Source organism: Eucalyptus grandis, chromosome 8, assembly GCF_016545825.1.
Source record: "Eucalyptus grandis isolate ANBG69807.140 chromosome 8, ASM1654582v1, whole genome shotgun sequence".
NCBI lineage: Eukaryota > Viridiplantae > Streptophyta > Magnoliopsida > Myrtales > Myrtaceae > Eucalyptus > Eucalyptus grandis.
The window spans coordinates 63,540,321-63,560,154 of NC_052619.1; the positions used below are offsets into that span (position 1 = coordinate 63,540,321).

The 19,834-nt window shown below is 37.8% G+C and overlaps 1 protein-coding gene across 3 annotated transcripts; it reads left to right on the top strand.

The window, feature by feature from the left end:
• Positions 1–1,421: 1,421 nt before the first annotated feature.
• On the top strand, positions 1,422–19,388 carry LOC108954479 (nuclear transport factor 2B-like). Of its 3 annotated transcripts, none has more exons than XM_018860497.2 (2): positions 1,422–1,785; positions 18,836–19,384. In XM_018860497.2, exons 1-2 carry the CDS (start codon positions 1,462–1,464, stop codon positions 19,265–19,267), a joined length of 756 nt encoding a protein of 251 aa, XP_018716042.2. In that variant the 5' UTR covers positions 1,422–1,461; the 3' UTR covers positions 19,268–19,384. The 3 variants fall into 3 exon arrangements, with proteins under 3 accessions (XP_018716042.2, XP_039155056.1, XP_039155055.1); XM_039299122.1 differs by lacking the exon at positions 18,836–19,384 and adding an exon at positions 2,101–2,532; XM_039299121.1 differs by lacking the exon at positions 1,422–1,785 and adding an exon at positions 18,146–18,514 and having other exon boundaries at positions 18,833–19,388.
• Positions 19,389–19,834: the final 446 nt, after the last annotated feature.

Genomic DNA, 19,834 nt, shown 5'->3' on the forward strand with positions numbered 1-19,834 from the left:
TCCTCTAACACAAATCTTGATATTTGTGAGCGGTTCATCAAGGTTTTGAAATGATGGAACAACTACGGAGACATTAAGTTCTTTTTCATGGAAGGAAATGAAGACTGCAATATGGCAACTTTTATTCGCCAAGTTGGCAGCTTGGCAAATCAATCCTCAATGTGGGGCCATAATAGAGTAGCAGCCAAGGTTTCGAAATGATGGAACAAATATGGAGACATTAAGTTCTTTTTCGGGAAAGGAAATGAAGACTGCAATCTGGCAACTTTAATTTGCCAAGTTGCTAACTTGGCCATCGAAATCAATCCTCGATGTGGAGCCATAATAGAGTAGCTGGGTGGCTAGAGTCAAAGGCGAAGTAGTATTGACTGCCAAAAAAGGCGATGATTAAGCGTGGTCCATCGGTGCGGCAAGAGTGACGAGAGAGCGTTTGGATTTCGGCGATCAGAGCGTTCTTGGAGGGGGAGGTGGGCAACGAGACATCTGGGATTTTAGGTTACGTTTAGTCGTTCGGATTTCTAATCGGGATAGGACTAAATAGGATAAAATCGTGAATTTTTTTATATCATATTCATTGTTTGGTAAATTACAGTATTAAAGTCGGATATATTCACATCATATCATATACATTTTTTTGATATAAATGGCATATCATTATAAATGAACATAAATGTTCATAAACAAAGATGGTGAAAATCTCTTGTAACACTATTCCTTAATTTATTTTTATTTTATATTTCCTCTTTTTTATATTATTTTCTTTATTATTTCTTTTTTCCCTTTTCATCATTCTTTAATAAAATTTTATCAAATAGTAAACTATAATAACATACCTATAATACACAAATACCTAAAATATATCATTAATATAAATATTTAATTTATAGATTGAATGTTTATTATGGGATAGAATTAAAGTTGAATATATAAATTAAAATATGATTAATTTAAAATTATTTTTATTTCTTATTTCTTAAATTAGAATATAAATATTATTTATATTGAAATATAATTTCAATTTTGTTAATTTAATAAGTTTGTTAATCAAGAAAATAACTTTCCTATTATGAATATTAGAAATCATATCCACATTTATCCCATCTCCTTCATGGGATAATTTTATTCTATCTATGTCCCTAGTATATCCGATTTTATCCTATCTTGAGTGAGCACCAAACGGAGGATAAGATCATATCCCGAATTTTATCCCGACTGCCAAACGTAATCTTAGGTTTACAGCGGTTTTGTTTTCGATAAGGAATCGTTGGGTCTCTCGGGTACATATGAAGAGAAGGGGAAGGATTTTTTTATTAAAAAAAAAAACCCGACCCAACCCGAAACCTGGTCTGTCCGTTGACCCGACTGATTCCGAATTAATAAGAAACTCTCGAAGCAGCGCTAGGGCTTTTTATCTTGGGGTTACCGTCTGAATCGCGTGCACAAAGCGAGGAGGAGGAAGAGATGTGGAGCATCAAGCCAGAAGACAAGGATCTGATAGAGAAGGCGAAGCGGTTCATGGAGAAATACTACAGGACGTTCGACGCGAACCGGGCGGATTTGGTCAACCTGTTCCGGGAAGAGTCGGTGCTGGCCTTTGAAGGCCAGCAGATCAAGGGCAAGGAGGCTATCCTCGCCAAACTTACCTCCATTCCGGAGTGCCACAACGAAATCGCCGACTTCAACTGCTTGCGCCACCGCACACCCGGCAGTATGCTCGTCTGGGTCTGCGGCCAGACGTGGGTAGGCGGCACCAAGGACAAGGCGGACGCCGTCCTTACAAACCAGGTCTCTCTCTCTCTCCCTCTATTGATTTTTTGAGATGAAGGAGATGTTGGGCATTTTTGTTGTTGATTTAACATCGGCCACCACCACTGTTAGCAGAGACTATCCGTCTTGTCTGTAGCGTAATGGAAAGGAATTGTATTGTTGCTCCGAAGATGAATTTGTTTAAGAAAAAAGCTAAATAAATTTAACCTTTTTCTAAGTTGTTATTTCTGGTCAACTGTTTGCAATTTCCTATCGATCAATTGATTAATCGATTAATCAATCCTCCTGCGCATAAATTCTGAGAGTCTGACCCTGATTCTTTGCCTTTTTCAAATGTTCCATCTGATGCCAACATCACTAGGAGGCTTTTACGTAGGAACACAAATTTGGAGGCCCTTTGATCTCAACAAGCTTCGGACCTCATTGGCAGCACCACCAATGTCCGCCTCAGCACCGGCACCAGCATCTGTCTTGGCACTGCCCATGTCTACCTCGGCATCAAGTGAGTCCGCCTCGACACTACCCATTTCCGCCTCGGCATCAAGTGAGTCCGCCTTGGCACCGCCCATTTCCGCCTCAGCATCAAGTGAGTCCGCCTTGGCACTACCCATTTCCATGATGAAAATTTTCACCCTGGGACCGCCCATGTCGACGATGAAACATCCCTAGGCTTCAGTCTGATCATTCTAGTCTCTATTTTATTTTCAATGTATGAATGCAGTCCTGCTTGATTGCAAGTTGTGGTCGTGGTTAAAACGTATTTCTATCTCTATATAAATATAAATATAAATATATATAAATAAATATATATATATATATATGTGTGTGTGTGTGTGTGTGTCACATGTGTGTGTGTGTGTGTGTGTGGAATTTACGTTGAAACACGTTTTGACATGGGTTTATCAATTTTTTTTTTATTTTTGTTATTGTCACCAATTTTGACATCATGTTATCTGGGCTTGTCATCAAATGAGCATTGTAATAAGGGTTAATTTCATGAAATACCCCAAATTGATATATTTGTAACAAATTTATTCTAAACTAATTTTTTGATCACCAAAAATCCCAAACCACTACACCTATGACAAATTTATCCTAAATGACCACATAAAACTCTAAATTGGTACACTTACAAAAAAATTTCCTCAAATTAATTTTTTTTACCACAAAAAAATTCTAAATTAATATATTTGTAACAAATTTACCCTCCATTAAATTAAATTAATATCACAAAAAATCAATAATGACAAACAAAGAGTAAAATCTCAAACAACAAAATTTAATGGAAACTAATACATGAATAAGTGTACCAATTTGAGGCAAATTTGTCAAAAGTATACCAATTTGGAGTTTTTGGTGATAAAAAAAATTAGTTTGAGATAAATTTGTCTTAAGTGCATCAATTTAGTGCTTTTCATGGTATTAACTCTAGTAATAATCACCCATCCACGGGTAGTTGCATTGGTTGAGTAACCCTCCCTCATCGGTGAGATCAAGAGTTCGAACCCGTAGTATTCGTCAAACTAGACAAAAGAAATGTGGCTGAAAATTTAACTTAAAATCTTATTGAGAAAGACTAATAATATAAATTTTTGGTACTCCCAAAATCATAAAGGACGTGTTTGAATATATTTGTGATATGTTTGTTTTACGAAAAATGGATTATTTGATGAAAAACCTTTCGATGGAAAATTTTCCATTCATTTATTTTTCTAAATAACATAAGCGATCATTTTTCAAAAAATATTTCCTTAATCATCCATTTTCTGTGAAATATATGCACCCTAAGTTTCATCACAATTTTTATTTTTATTTTTTAAAAGTATATGGTGTGCCCTAATTTTTTTCCCATATTAATTTATCACAATTTCATAGCTTACTTTCTTAAAAATGTATCTATTTTGACATATACAAGCTCTAGTTAGATAAATGGATTCCAAAGTCGCACGATACCTCTTCCAAGTACGGACAAATGTGGATACTAAATCTGTCCTCTCTATTTGGTAGAGGATTGAACTACAAAGACTTCTGACCCAACAAAAACTACAAAGACTTCTGATTTGCACACATTTTGAGCTTGGGACATGCTTCATCTGTGGTGCTAGAACTTGGGAACTCTCCCTTTTCACTCCTTCCATCACCGATTAATTGAAATCTTAAGTTGTGCAATTCACCTGGATCTTTCTGCATTTTCACAACGCAAAAACTCGTTAATAAGCAAGATACACGAATTTACTAGTCAAATGCAGCTTTCGTTTTACAAAATCATTCATATCATATGCAAAAGGAAAACAACCCCCATGAAAGCATCGGAATGTGAAGGAAACTACGTATTTAGAGGGATGAATAATTACCGGAAAGCCGGAGGAGGACTGAGAGCTATGCGCCGGCAGCAGATGAAAGAAGGCACAAGGCGGGACCGTGGATTGGGGATTTTAAACGGGACAGAGCTTAAACTCCAGTCCTATCCATGACCGGCAGCGGGCCGGCCCAGGCCCAAAATCCCCCTCTGCATGGGAACATTGAGAACAATTAAGCCATACTATAGAAATTATATTTATGGCCCGTGCTAATTTAATAGATTATCCATAGAGTGAGCGCCAGTTAATTACTACTATATAAAACAAATCCAAATGAGGATTTCAATTTTTATAAAAAAAAAAAAAAATTTATGTAATGCTTATGTCCATTTGTTAGATATATCATAGTGACATAGCTCAACAAAATGGACAAAATTGCAACATAAATATACGTAAGATAATAATACTTTAGATATCTTACTAGCATTGAATTTAATCTTACAATCATTTTAATTTTATACCTATGTTAATTTTTATTTTTGTATTTATCTCTCTCCACCCATGTAAATGTTTTCATCACATGCATGTGTAGAGGTAAGCATGGTCCGAATGAGCGGTTCCTACCTTGGAATCGAGAATTGCCAATTGGTTCCATGATGGCCGGTTCAGTCTCGTTCTCAAGTAGATCCATCAAACTGGTCCCATCAAGCTTCACACACTTAGTGCAACATTTTCCAATAAGCAAAAGTAAAGTAAAAAGAATAAATAACATTCCTATCCTTAATAACAAGACAAGTAAAAAGATCAGACTCATACTAAAATTTGAGAGTTGATGCCGTGAGTTGATGGGCGTTGAGCTTGTGAGAGAGATGACTTATATGAGGTGAGAATGAGACAAGATGAGCATTCAGTTAATGGGTGTCAAGCTTCAAATTAGGGATTTTAGGGTTTTCATTTTTCTTAATTATTTTTTGTTGGAAAAAATTTCTTGAAAATTAAATGTACATATTTATATATGACCGGTCCGGTCTAGGTGGATGAGTATGCAATTCCACACTTAGAATCGAGAACGGATAGGTACCCACTAGTTCCTGATTTTTTTTGCACAACCCCATGTTTTTGTGTACTCTTTTTATACCATGGGAATAAAGCAACCTTTTACATGGATTTAAGAACCCAAATCACAATCGATTTGATACGTAATTTATTATCATGAACCAGCCTCAAAAGCACAACGATAACGATCAAAACTATATGTGGGATGCTATAAATTATATTAAACTAACAATGTGTGGATCCGAAATGAAAGAATAGTGAATGAGCGCATGGGATTTTTTTGTATATGCTCTCATTTGCCCTGTTTCTGTTTGGCCCATAGGAAAAGCTTGCCCTATTTCTCCGATTTCCTCCATTTCTGAGTTCTGTTTACTAGTAATGCAACTCCATGAGTTTTATCTTACCAATTCAACTCGATCCAAAGCGCAAGTAATGGACCTAAACGCACTTAGGACTTAAAACTGAAACTGGCACTCTAGCAAAAGGATTAAACTTGCCTTACAGGGTAGGGGATGGTAGGAACTCACCGAGATATGCTTAAACTAACTCAAAGTACACTTAACTGGAGACGACATTGCGCCAGAAAGGATTGTAATCATCATCAGAATTTATTTTGCTATTACGTAATAGGTGTTCAGGGTAATAGTACAACACAAGGTTCATATCCGAGCCAACATTGGAAGGTTCCCGAGCAAATCAACCAAATCACCATATCTGAAAAGCCAATCCTTCAATTCACAATGAACCGAAGTAGAAATACCAACGTTAGGTCCCAGACAATCATAACCAGCTCAGGCCAGTCGCTATGTAGAGCGCATATCAAGAGAGCACACTCAACACATCCAAGCATAGCAGCAGCCATCCAAGAAAAGACGAGTTGGAAATCTAGGTCAATATCCTGTCTCCTCGTCAGGAAGGTTAATGGACACCGGATGACAAGGATGACATTATAGATATAGCGAATGCCTTTTGCACTGAAAATTCCTGACCATGATCAGCGAATGCAAGACAATATCAATAGCTCTGTTAACTCCATCAACATCCTCCTCTAGCAGAAACCTTGATATAGAATCAGCAAATAATTGGTTAGACAATCTGTCTTTCACAGAAGAATAAGGATCAAGAATAGGCATATAAAAGATTAACAAAGAAAAACATGTGAGCGGTTCATACTTGCACCAAGGTTTCAAAATGATGGAACAAATACAGAGATATTAAGAAGTTCTTTTTCACTAAAGAAAATGAAGACTCATTCTGGCAATCCTCCAACTGCAGGCTCACGTTCTTTCCAACCCAGGATATTAAAAAGGAAATGGCAGATTACACTTTCCCCAACAAACTCAGTTGTTTTAATGTTATGCATACCTGGAGAGGGATTATTCGTTGGCATGAGTCCTACCGTATTCAATTAGAGAATGAATGTCATAAAAAAATTTTGAGTCACAAAAACAGGGGTCAATGAGTCAAAAAGACAAGCTCGGTTGAATAGGCATATAAAAGAATTAACAAAGAAAAACATGTGACCGATACATAAGGTTTCAAAATGGAACACACACATAGACATGACGAAGTTCTTTTTTCACGAAAGGAAATGAGGACTACATTCTGGCAACAAACTCAGTTGTTTTAATGTTATGCATACCTGGAGAGGGATTATTCGTTGGCATGAGTCCTACCGTATTCAATTAGAGAATGAATGTCATAAAAAAATTTCAGTCACAAAAACAGGGGTCGATGAGTCAAAAAGACAAGCTCAGTTGAATAGGCATATAAAAGAATTAACAAAGAAAAACATGTGACCGATACATAAGGTTTCAAAATGGAACACACACATAGACATGACGAAGTTCTTTTTTCACGAAAGGAAATGAGGACTACATTCTGGCAATCCTCTGACTGCAAGGTCACGTTCTTTCCAACCCGTGATATTCGGATTTCACTTTCCTCAGACAAACTCAGTTGTTTTAATGTTATGCATACTTGGATTGTTCCTCACATGAGTCATGGATATCATGAAAATTTTTCAATCACAAAAAACAAGGGTCAATGACTCCAATAAACGTTCGTACTTTCGGAGGGATTTATACTCACCGAATACACTCTGTTCTGAGGAATGAGCACGGTCGACAATGGACATGATCAGAGATGGGATCTGGATATCAAGATTTGGCATGATTTTACTTGCAATTCTCCAACTTTCAAGACCTTCGTGCTGGGCTACATTGCTCAAGACATGTTTGTGGTTGATGACGCTTACCTCCAAGCGAAGTGCTCGGCCAGGTCGATGCCCTCCGTTAACCTCCAGACTTTGCCGAATCTCTCCTGTTTTTCCTGAAAACGGGTTTCGGGTTCTTTCGGAGTTGCTCTTCTCAACGGAAGGCCTTGAACTTCCGGGTCGGCCGTCCGTTTATATCAACAGAGTGCATCCGGGTCGCGCTTTTGCGTTTGAGTGGGTCCTTCAGACGTTGGGATTCTTTTTGCGCACTTGGATGTTTTTGACCTCTGGAGTCGCGCTTTGGGATTACCATTGCGCACTTCAGATGTTTTGACCTCTGCTCGCCTCCAATTGCTCATGCGATATTTGAATGTGAACACAAACAAGCTCCATCCCTCATTGGATATGATTTATACTAAAGGCATGGTATTATACCTCACGTTGAATTTTCTTTTGGAATTTAGACTTGCGGTTCAGGTTGTGTTCATGTGAGTACATGTAGCTTGTAATATTAAGAAGTACGCAATATGTTCATTTTAAATTCGTAACCTGCCGTTAGAAAAAAGTTGTTGTCTTTTATGATATTTAGAAGGTTCAAATCCTTACATCTCGTATTTCATGTGTATTGCCCGATTTACATATGAGGAAGTATTAGACATGTTTCGTTTTTTGAAGTACTTGATAAGTGTGCCTAATAAACGAGCCGAAGACACAGTCCCTGATAACTTGAGCTTCCGCAAAAGATTGCTGTATAAAGAAGTGTTTTTGTCATTTTAATTCCTCGTACATCAAAACGTGCAGCTCAAAATGCTAAAATGAATAACCAACAGCTCGATTCCACGGAGGAGTCCTTAATTCAAGCCAGTAGGGACACGTATACCCATAGCGGTCCGACCAACATTGCCAGAACACCCGCCATAAGTACACCGTGGTCAAAATCGCTTGGCAAAAAATAAGGTGGGAGATATTTGTACCTGGGTTTCGACTTTTTCTTTTAGTGAGTGCGGCCTTTCTTGATACTACTTAAAGAGATTTTCTGAAGATATTCACTTACGGTTAATCATATCATTATCCCAATGATTACCTTTGCTTCGCTTAGCATTTCATTTGAATTGATATTGAAAACTAGTCACATGGCTTGCGAGTTTACCACTAATTGATAGACCAATGGCTCCATTTAGTAATTTCTCTTGAATATATATTTTTTCATTTCACGTCAGCACTACTTGTACATCTTTGGTGCTTAATAAGCATATTTAGTCTATATTTGATTAGTTATCGGGTAACTGGAGATTAATTTATAAAAATCCGTTCCATAAATAGAAAAGTGAAATTATATTACCAGACAGATTTTTGTTGAAAATATGTTTTGAGGAATAGAGAAATAGAGAAATGGAGAAACAAAATAATTATCATCCATGCCCTAAAATATTTAGCCTTTCTAATTTTGAAAAAAAAAATGAGAAATGAAAACTCTTTTCATCATTTACACTTGTCACCACTTGCCACCCACCCATCACCCATGGGACACCAAAACGCCCGCCATTGGCGCCTAGCACCAACCGCCAGCCATTGAATGCCGGATGTCGGTTGCGCCATCGGCCACCGCCTCCTCCCCTTAGCTACCAATTGCGGGTCACCGGACGCCACCCCTCGCCACCCATCGCCAACCACCAAATGCTAGTCGCCAAACATTGGACACCTTCCACTACTACTCGGGAGGGAGAAATTTTGTGTCGTTATTAAATGAATTTCTAATTCAAAAACAGAAATTTTATAAAGCTATCAAATACGTAATTTTGCTCAAGAAACTTGGCTAAAGAATACAAATAGAAAAATCAATTTCTAGTTAGAAATTACTTTCTGAAATAAAATGATTATTATATGTGCATTTATTAGTGTTGGACCTTTAAAATTAAAAAAAGAAAAAGAAAAAGAAAGAAAGCATAGAGATTATTTAAATAGGAGATTGATATATAAATGACATGAGTCAACTCGCTTTTCTATGGTGAGGTACGAAGCATCAATTTTGAAACGCGTGCAGTTAAATAATTAATAATGTTGGGATTAGCCGTGGTCGGCGAATTAAAGTTGCGGGAAATGGGTAACTTTCCCAGTATCATTATGAGAATAAACATTTAAATAAACATTTATATATAAGTTATGTTTACATATTCCTCCAATACAGAATAATAAAAAAATATCATTTTTAAAGCTCTGTGATCATCGTTTTATGACTGCCCAATCATGCGGAACTCTAAAAGCGATGCCTCTTTGTTTCCCCCTTAAGCCATTTTCAACCAATCAATATCAAATATTCTGTCTCGCCTAATTGGTAATAATTATTATAATATCCGGTAGCTCTTCTTTTCTTCCTTCTCCCACCAAAAGAAAACAAAAAAAGATTATTCCCTAATTTGGGGCACCACATAAAAGAATCGGTTGCTTGGAAAATACTTTCCCAACAATATTGTCCATAACTTATGTGAGAGTACTAGTAGAAATAACAATTTGTATCTACTTCTTCTCGTCGCAAAAGAAAAGAAATACTTAGTGGTGCCCCCAGTGAGTGATGCTTAGTTTAGATGCTTATGATGTGTTAGGTATTGGCTCATTTCACTCGATACAATGTCCAATTGACAAATTTGAGTCCTTCAACCGATTGCCGATTGCCGAGTGCATGGAGCTTCTAGCAGTGGATTTGAGGCAGAAAGTTATTAATCCAAGTTGTGATTGGTCCTGTTGACAATGATCAGACTTGACGTTCGTAAATATAAAATCAGTTCATTGAAAGAATCTAAAATTGTCGATATGGGGATTTCAAAATCATTATATCATAAGACCAGGGCAATTCACAGCTATAGCCAGGAGAACTACTAGTGGTACTTGAAGAAAATGTCAAATAGTGAAATAGAGGAAACAAACCCTATGGATAAGCTTCTATGGGGGCTGCTATTCTGTCTCGATAATTCTGTCCTGGTTTGTATGGTTTTGTGACACTCAATAAGTGAAAGCACGATTGCATTTACTAGAAAAACGCTCGCATGACCATACTTTTCCAGGACGTCCTTTTGCCTTGTCTTATTTGATTACCAAATAACAATAGAAATTCCAAGTCTAAGCTCATGTTTGGCACTTTTTACTATTTGTGATTATTTGAAACTGCAATAGAAATAATATTGATCGGTATACATATCACATTCTTACTTACAGATGTCTGATTAAGATTCTAATATTCATATTCAACCTCCATCTTTCCCTTCACGCAATCAATCCATTAAGATCTGACAATGAATTAATTACCTTCAAGGCAAACATCTTCAAAGTGTTTACGGTTGTTGACACCCGAATTTTTGTTGACATTTTTAAATATCCATTTATTTTGCGAAAATATAAAAAATTATAAAATATAAGAAGCAAAAAAAAAAAAATGAACAAAATGAACAAAGTGGACCAAACAAAAATAAAAGGAGGAAATCGAGCGGACCGGCTTGTCTAGCGCACTTGGTTATTTTCGGCTCACCCTTCGGCCCAGCTTCCCATTTCCTTTCTTTTCTTTGGCCCACCAGAGCTTAAAAAAGAAGCCCAGCCCATCACTTATTTCCCTTCTTTACACACGCTGGCACACGCTCACGGGCATAAACAGGAGAGCCCCTCCGCGGCCGTGACGTCACCACGGTGCTCGAGCAAAAAGGAATCTTCTGCGGGATGATGATGTTCTGTCGGGTGAGGAGAGGAGGAGAGGAGCGAGCGACGAGTGCATGGAGCATGGAGTGGAGAGGGGGCGAGCGCTCGAGAAGAATTCAACACTATATACCCCACCACAAGAATATTTCATGAGGCATCCAATCAAAACTATGCATCGTCAAATTTTCATGCTCGATGAATTACAAATATCAAAATAGAAGACCAATGCAATCCTATTCTCTTGGCTCATTTATACTATTCCTTAGAATCAATTCTACGAGGAGCAAGGACAGCAAATGGAACACATCATAACCAAACAAGGAACACCCTTCACTGAACATTGGACATCAACCGTAGAGTTTGCTCTAACATAACCAACCTAAATGGTGGTTCGACACATGCCACAAACTCTTTCTAGTTGTCAGCGTCAAAGTCCAGTTTGTTCGCCTCTAATCAAGATAAATATGAATGCATCAGAATAAATGATATCAGAAAAGGGAAAAAACTGTGCATCTTTATGTAGATAGCCTTATCAGATCATTTATTCCTATCGATCAAACCCATAAAAATTTCATTTTTCTTTAGCAACAAATTCATCCATAAATTGATGATACCTGTAGTGAGCGGAAAGGTACTAGCTCTATCAAATGGAAAAGGACCTTCTCAACGTCATAAATAGTCGTTGATTGATAAACCCACCCAAGACTCTTCATTCATAGTTTTGTCTTGTATCCATTGATGGCGATCATGTCAGCTAGTCCAACGCCCAGTATTTGTCACATGTTACTAGCGATATCCAATCACAAACTGCGGTGTAGGTGTGAAATCCATTTTCCGTAATTGCAGTAAGTTGTTGGTGAACAACTGGAGCGGCACCAACGAAACTGGACTAAACGGACAAGGCACTGAAGGGGTTTGTCGAAGGTCGCTGAGTCCGTCCACGGACCTGCAAAAGAATGAAAGCTCGCTAGTGCAAACCCAAAAACAGGGAGTGGCATGGGGTGAGACCCGGCAGCGATGGCGTGGGTATGGTGAAGCATCGTGGCTGTTCGCTGGGGAGCAGTTGTGGGTTTGATCTGATGCCAGAGTCACGGCTGCAGTTTAGGCATGGGGCGTCTCCAAATAATTCCTCGGACAACTTCAAGATGGAGACACACATCCATCACTTTGAAACTGTTCTCAGTGATAATCACATTGAACAAACCAGCCATGAAGGTAGACAATCCTCCAGTTGTTGGTTTTGGGGATTCGAATTCATCCCTTGAATTTGCTTGTAGGGTTAGAGAATTCTTTTTATGGCATTTGAATACCAAGGAGGTAGTCACGTATCTGAGAGTCTGTTAGCATTTGTTGTTGATTCTTTGGGAGAGCAGGTCGATTCGAAGGTGCAGATAAGTGATCCGACGGAGAACTGTGGTGTGGAGCACTTGGAAAGCAAAGTGTTCGACTTGGAAACAAGTGTCTTCGTGAGGACCATGAATGATATTTCATACTCAGCAAACTGCTTCTCTTCGCCCTTGAAATTGATGACAATCATGGGCTTGTGGTCGGGACTAGTAATGACCTTGAACAACCAATGCCTCCTATTACTCTAGACCAAAGGGTCGGTGATTCTCCACCAAATCAATCGCTTCACATCAAAGATGGTGTCGGTGGGATTCATAGCAACCTGGTTCTTGGTAGTGGCGCAGATCAGCCTCTCTCATTTTCTGCCATCAATTCCTTCCCTTCGACTCCATTGTTGCACAAATAAATCCTTAAAATTGTTGGAAAGCAAGGTTTCAAATTGGGTAGAACCATGAAGTCGGATCTTTAAAGTACTCAAGTCGGACTTTGATGTGTGATATCACTTTCTTTAAGGATTTATTTGTCTCACAAAGTTGCTAATGGTCACTGGCAAATTTCCTCTAGGATACAACAAAATTTCAAATGAGAATACTAGATAGCAATTCTAATATTTTTCCAAGGTCTCTCATGGGAAACAATTGAAAACAATGGCTGTAGTTTCTTTCAAAAGAAGACGAAAAATGGAAGAAGATGATTGTTTGATCTCAAAACAACGTTACTTATCTTTTTCTTTCGAATAGAGGTAACTCTTCAAATGGTTGCAAAAAAGAACAAAGACAACCTTTCGGGAAAGGTTACCAAATGAAAAAGTATGTCTCAAAGGTTATGTTGAAAAAACAATTAAAAAAATTTAAAATTAAATAAATAATAAATAATAAATAACCGTAACTTTTCGTGAATAGTTGCACTATTTCAACAAGACTTTATAGTTAATTTTTATAGAAATAATCCGAGCATTTTCAATAAATAAAAATAATGATCGTTGGTTAATGCCAAATCCCGTCCATGTGCGCACTCACATCTTTTCGACGTGGAACAAGGCACCTCTTCATTTGTTTTATAAACAAATTACCAACAGAAATTACCCAAATAATTTTGGCAAACCAGTCTTAAAAGCACAATACCAATGACAAAATCGAAGCATCATTAATCTGGTCGGTTACCTTATTGAATTTGTTTTCTATATAAGGAAAAAGTATTTAATAAAATCCTAAACTTATTGTATCGTACCAATGTAATCTCGAACCATTGAATTGGACCAATTTAGTCTTAAACGGTTTCATATTAGTATCGATTCAGTCAATTTGACCAATTTAGATTGGAAATCGCTAACGTGAATGCCGAACATCTTACATGATGACCAACGTGACATGGACAATTTTTTCATTTTAAATAGTTTTTCAATTTTTTGTTAAATTTTTTTCTTTTTCCTATTTTTTATTGTCATCTTCATTTCTTTCTTTTTTATTTCCATTTTTGTTCTTTCTTTTCTCTTTCTTTTTTCTCTTATTACCCTCTACCAGTTGCTTGCTGATGAAGGTCACCGGCTAGTAACGAGGGCAAGGGCCTAGATACCCTCACGAGCCATTAGCGACGGTCGAAGAGGGGACCCTAGGCAAGGGGCATCACTGCCATTGCCAAGGGCCTCAAGTTAGGATCCTCTCTTAAGATCTAGTGAGAGGTGGCCTCGCCTAGCCGTCGCTAGCCTTTGCCCTAGCTAGCGACCTTTGCCAACTTTGCGACTGGCAAAGGATAATATGAATAAAAGAAAAAAGAAAAGAAAAGAAAAAAAAAAGATGGAAAGCAAAGAAAATGAAAAGAAATTAAAAAATAATAGTAAATTAAAAAAAAAATTAAAAATTAAATAACGTGTCCACATTAGTGACAGTTGTGCTATGGGATGATCAACATCTACATCAACATTTTTGGCCCAAATTGACCAAATGGACTGAATTACTACAAGTGTAAAAGAGGTTTAGAACTAAATAGGTATAATTAGAGTTTTACAATCAAATTTATATCCCAATACAATAGGTTTATAACTAATCTGATACTTTTCCCTTTTATATAGCTTGCTTGGATAAGCTCCATGCTCCGTTCCACACCTAGAAAATTAAAATCAACTGTAAATAATAGAATTATGAGAGGGTAACGGTGGATTGCTTGCCTTGCCCCGAACGGACCACAAAGTTATTTATGGAATACCGGATGACTTGTTCGTTAAGTTTTGAAAAATCAAAAAAAAAAAAAAAGAAAGCAAGTGGCAATTTGGAGAAAAATAAGTCTATATGGGTGGGACCTTCTCGAGGCCATCCACGATGTGCCTCAATTTTTTAATTCGCAAAAAAATAAAAAATAAAAATAAAAAAATAAATTATCAACACGTGGATAAATACTTCTAACTCCATCACTCTCAAAGGATGGACAGAAATCATGATGATTTACATTTACATTCATTCTAGCTACATAACAATATTTAGAGCTTGCTTACAGTAATTTGTACTTTTTCTTTTTCGCACATCTTCAGGGGCATCCCCTTCACCTTTCTTGAACCTTAAACATCTAAAATTTTCATAATAGATAAATATTGACGCGAGTATGAATATTCATATGTGATTTTCTCATGATCTTTTAAAATCTTAATAATATTTTAGAATTAACAAAAAAAGTACAAAATGTTTTAACTTTTTGATTAGTCTAGACAAACAACCATAATTTGAATTGGCATATCAGTCAACTAATATAATTTAAATTAAATGTAATTTGCATCACGAAATCAAAGACACTCATAGCAGGCACTCTGTATGTGATCAATATATGATTCACATCCAAACAAAGCGGTGTATTGCAAACTATAACTAATATTTTCCCGCTGCCTCTAAACCGTGCCAACTGTATTAGATAGCGGTTCTCTGTATCTCTCTATTTCTCAAGAACACAGAGAGCCTCTCAAAGGAGGAAGAGAATGGATTAGAGGTTGTAGAGGCTCTTGCTGGACCTTTTGCCCAAAAGTGTCATCGGATTTTTGCCACGAACTATGCGGAGGCAGCCCGGTTTTATCGTGCAAACTCGTTCCTGCACTTCGATGGCGAGAAGATCTTGGGCTACGAGAGAATCCTCACCAAATTCACCAACTTGGAGTTCCGACAATGGCGGCACAGGATCATCTCCATTGACACCCAACCCTCCGCCATCCCTTGCAGCATGCTGTCTTCATCAACGGCGATGTCATCTATGTGCAAGCTGGGGAGCAATTCGCCTTCACTCTCCTTGAGTTGGTTTGGCTCTCTCCCTCTCACTTCTATTTTGCACGCAATGTGGGTCAAAGAATCAGTGGTTAGGGAGGGAGCACTCACAGTCAAAAGGTTTTTGTAGCTAAAGGGCCGTGCCTTTTCAATGAGGATCTTTTATACAAATGAGGGGAGGGCACCCCTTCTTATACTTGAGGCTCTCAGATTATAACCATTGATCGAGTTTTCATCTAGCGGATAAGATCGTACCATCCAACCTACCAACTACCGACACTAATGGCAAGAGAATTCTAGACCTTCGCTCAATTACAGTATCGCCCACCCTTGGAACGTTCCGGAAGATTTTCAACAAAAGAGCTTCCGAAACGTTCCAAGGGTGGGCGATCTGTAATTGAGCCAAGGTCTAGAATTCTCTTGTCATTAGTGTCAGTAGTTGGTAGATTGGACGGTACAATCTCGTCTGCTGGATGAAAACTCGATCAATGATTATAATCTAAGGACCTCAAGTATAAGAACGGGTGCCCTCCCCTGATTTGTGTCCATCCAACCATTTCAATAATCAAAGGTTCATTTTTCTTCCAGAACTTCTCTCTCTAGAAACTTTCTCTCTAGTGAGCAATCCAAAAGAGCTTGAGACATTCTCTCTCTAAAAACTTTCTATCTAGTGAGCAATCCAAAAGAGCTTGAGACATAGTGAATTGAGAGTTAATTTTGTAATTAAAACACCCTGTCTTTTGCTAAATCAGTATGCACTAATGATTTGACCTCTTTCATATATAGGAGTTTAGACAAGTCTTGTTTGATGACTATAGGTGATTCAGTTGGTCAATAGCAGGAGATGTTATCACCCCTTTCTTTACTCTTCTTCACCAGTGTCGCATCTTAGATGTCGATGATTTCTTAATGCTACTCTTTACGCTTCTAAGATGTCGATAATATTCTTTAGTGAGAGACTATAGAAAACCAATGACAGCCTTTTCTCTTTGACTTATTTTTTCTTGCCATTATTCTTTGTGAATGTCTCCTCGTCAAGAAGGTTAATAGACACCGGATGATAAGGATGACATTACACATATGCCGAATGCCTTCTACACTGACAATTGGACCAGGTCCCTGACTATGATCAGCGAATGCAAGACAATCAGGATGGAGAGCTTTGTTAACTCCAGCAACATCCTCCTCTAACACAAAACTTGATATTTGTGAGCAGTTCATACTTGCACCAAGGTTTTGAAATGATGGAACAAATACGGACACATTAAGTTCTTTTTCATGAAAGGAAATGAAGACTGCAATCTGGCAACTTTAATTCGCCAAGTTGGCAGCTTGGCCATCGAAATCAATCCTCAATGTGGGGCCATAATAGAGTAACAGCCAAGGTTTCGAAATGATGGAACAAATATGGAGACATTAAGTTCTTTTACTGCAATCTGGCAACTTTAATTCGCCAAGTTGGCAGCTTGGCCATCGAAATCAATCCTCGATGTGGGGCCATAATAGAGTAGCAGGATAGGCAGCTGGAGTCGAAGGCGAAATAGTATTGATTGCCAAAAACGGCGGCGATTAAGAGTGGTCCATTGGCACGGCAAGAGTGACGAGAGAGCATTTGGATTTCGGCGATCAGAGCGTTCTTGGAGGGGGAGGTGGGCAACGAGACATCTGGGATTTTAGTTTACATTTAGTCATCCGGATTTCTAATTGAGATATGACTGAATAGTATATAAAAAAATTCGGGATTTTTTTTTATATCATATATGTTGTTTGGTGAATCACAAGTATTAAAATCGGATATATTCACATCATATCATGTACATTTTTTTTATATAAACGGCATATCATTATAAATGAACATAAATGTTCATAAACGGAGATGATGAAAATCTCTTGTAACTCTATTCCTTAATTTATTTTTTTATTTTTCCTCTTTTTGTATTATTTTCTTTATTATTTCTTTTTTCCCCTTTCATCATTCTTTAATAAAATTTTATCAAACAAGTAAACTATAATAACATACCTAAAATACAAAAATACCTAAAATATATAATTAATATAAATATTTAATTTATAGATTGAATGTTTATTATAGGATAGAATTAAAGTTGAATATATAAATTAAAATATGATTAATTTAAAATAATTTCTTATTTCTTATTTCTTAAATTAGAATACAAATATTATTTATATTGAAATATAATTTCAATTTTGTTAATTTAATAAGTTTGTTAATAAAAAAAATAACATTCCTATTATGGACATTAGAAATCATATCAACATTTATCCCACATCGCTCATGGGATAATTTTATCATGTCTATATCCTCATTATATTCGACTTTATCCTGTCTTGAGTGAGCACCAAACGTAAGATAGGATCATATCCCGAATTTTATCCCGACTGCCAAACAAGGCTACACCGGTTTCGTTTTCCATAAGGAATCGTCGACCCGAAACCCGGTCCGTTCGTTGACCCGACCGATTCCGAATTAATAAGAAACTCTCGAAGCAGCGCTAGGGCTTTTTATCTTGGGGTTACCGTCTGAATCGCGTGCACAAAGCGAGGAGGAGGAAGAGATGTGGAGCATCAAGCCAGAAGACAAGGATCTGATAGAGAAGGCGAAGCGGTTCATGGAGAAATACTACAGGACGTTCGACGCGAACCGAGCGGATTTGGTCAACCTGTTCCGGGAAGAGTCAGTGCTGGCCTTCGAAGGCCAGCAGATCAAGGGCAAGGAGGCTATCCTCGCCAAACTTACCTCCATTCCGGAGTGCCACAACGAAATCGCCGACTTCAACTGCGTGCGCCACCGCACACCCGGCAGTATGCTCGTCTGGGTCTGCGGCCAGACGTGGGTAGGCGGCACCAAGGACAAGGCGGACGCCGTCGTTACAAACATGGTCTCTCTCTTTCTCCCTCTATTGATTTTTTGAGATGAAGGAGATGTTGGGCATTTTTGTTGTTGATTTAACATCGCCCACCACCACTGTTAGCAGAGACTATCCGTCGTGTCTGTAGCGTAATGGAAAGGAATTGTTGAATTGTTACTCCGATGATGAAGTTGTTTTAGAAAAAAGCTAAATAAATTCAACCTTTTTCTAAGTTGTTATTTCTTGTCAACTGTTTGCAATTTCCTATCGATCAATTGATTAATCGATCAATCAATCCTCCTGCGCATAAATTCTGAGAGTCTGACCCTGACTCTTTGCCTTTTTCAGATGTTCCATCTGATGCCAACACCAGAAGGAGGCTTTTACGTAGGAACACAAATTTGGAGGGCCTTTGATCGCAACAAGCTTCGGACCTCGTTGGCAGCACCACCAATGTCCGCCTCAGCACCGGCACCAGCATCTGTCTCGGCACTGCCCATGTCGACTTCGGCATCAAGTGAGTCCGCCTCGGCACTGCCCATTTCCGCCTCGGCATCAAGTGAGTCCGCCTCGGCACTGCCCATTTCCGCCTCGGCATCAAGTGAGTCCACCTTGGCACTGCCCATTTCCATGATGAAAATTTCCACCCTAGCACCAGCATCTGTCTCGGCACTGCCCATGGCCACCTCAACATCAAGTGAGTCCGCCTTGGCACTGCCCATTTCCATGATGAATATTTCCACCCTGGGACCGCCCATGTCGACGATGAAACATCCATAGGCTTCAGTCTGATCATTCTGGTCTCTGTTTTATTTTCAATGTATGAATGCAGTCCTGCTTGATTGCAAGTTGTGGTCGTGGTTAAAACGTATTTCTATCTCTATATATATATATATATATATGTATGTATGGAATTCACCTTGAACTACTTTTGTGATCTGCACTTTAAGCGGACATAAATTATAAACACACTTTCACATTAATTGATTTATATGTTGGACATGAGCTTATCGACAAACACGTTTTGACATGGGTTTATCATTTTATTTTATTTTGTTATTATTGTCACAAATTTTGACATCACGTTATCTAGGCTTGTCATCAAATGAGCATAGTAATGAGGGTTAATTTCATCAAATACCCCAAATTTATATATTTGCAACAAATTTATTCCAAACTAATTTTTTTATCACCAAAAATCTTAAATCGATACACTTGTGACAAATTTATCCTAAATGACCACATAAAACTCTAAATTGGTACACTTAAAAAAAAATTTCCTCAAATTAATTTTTTTGACCACAAAAAATTCTAAACTAGTATATTTGTGACAAATTTACCATCCAT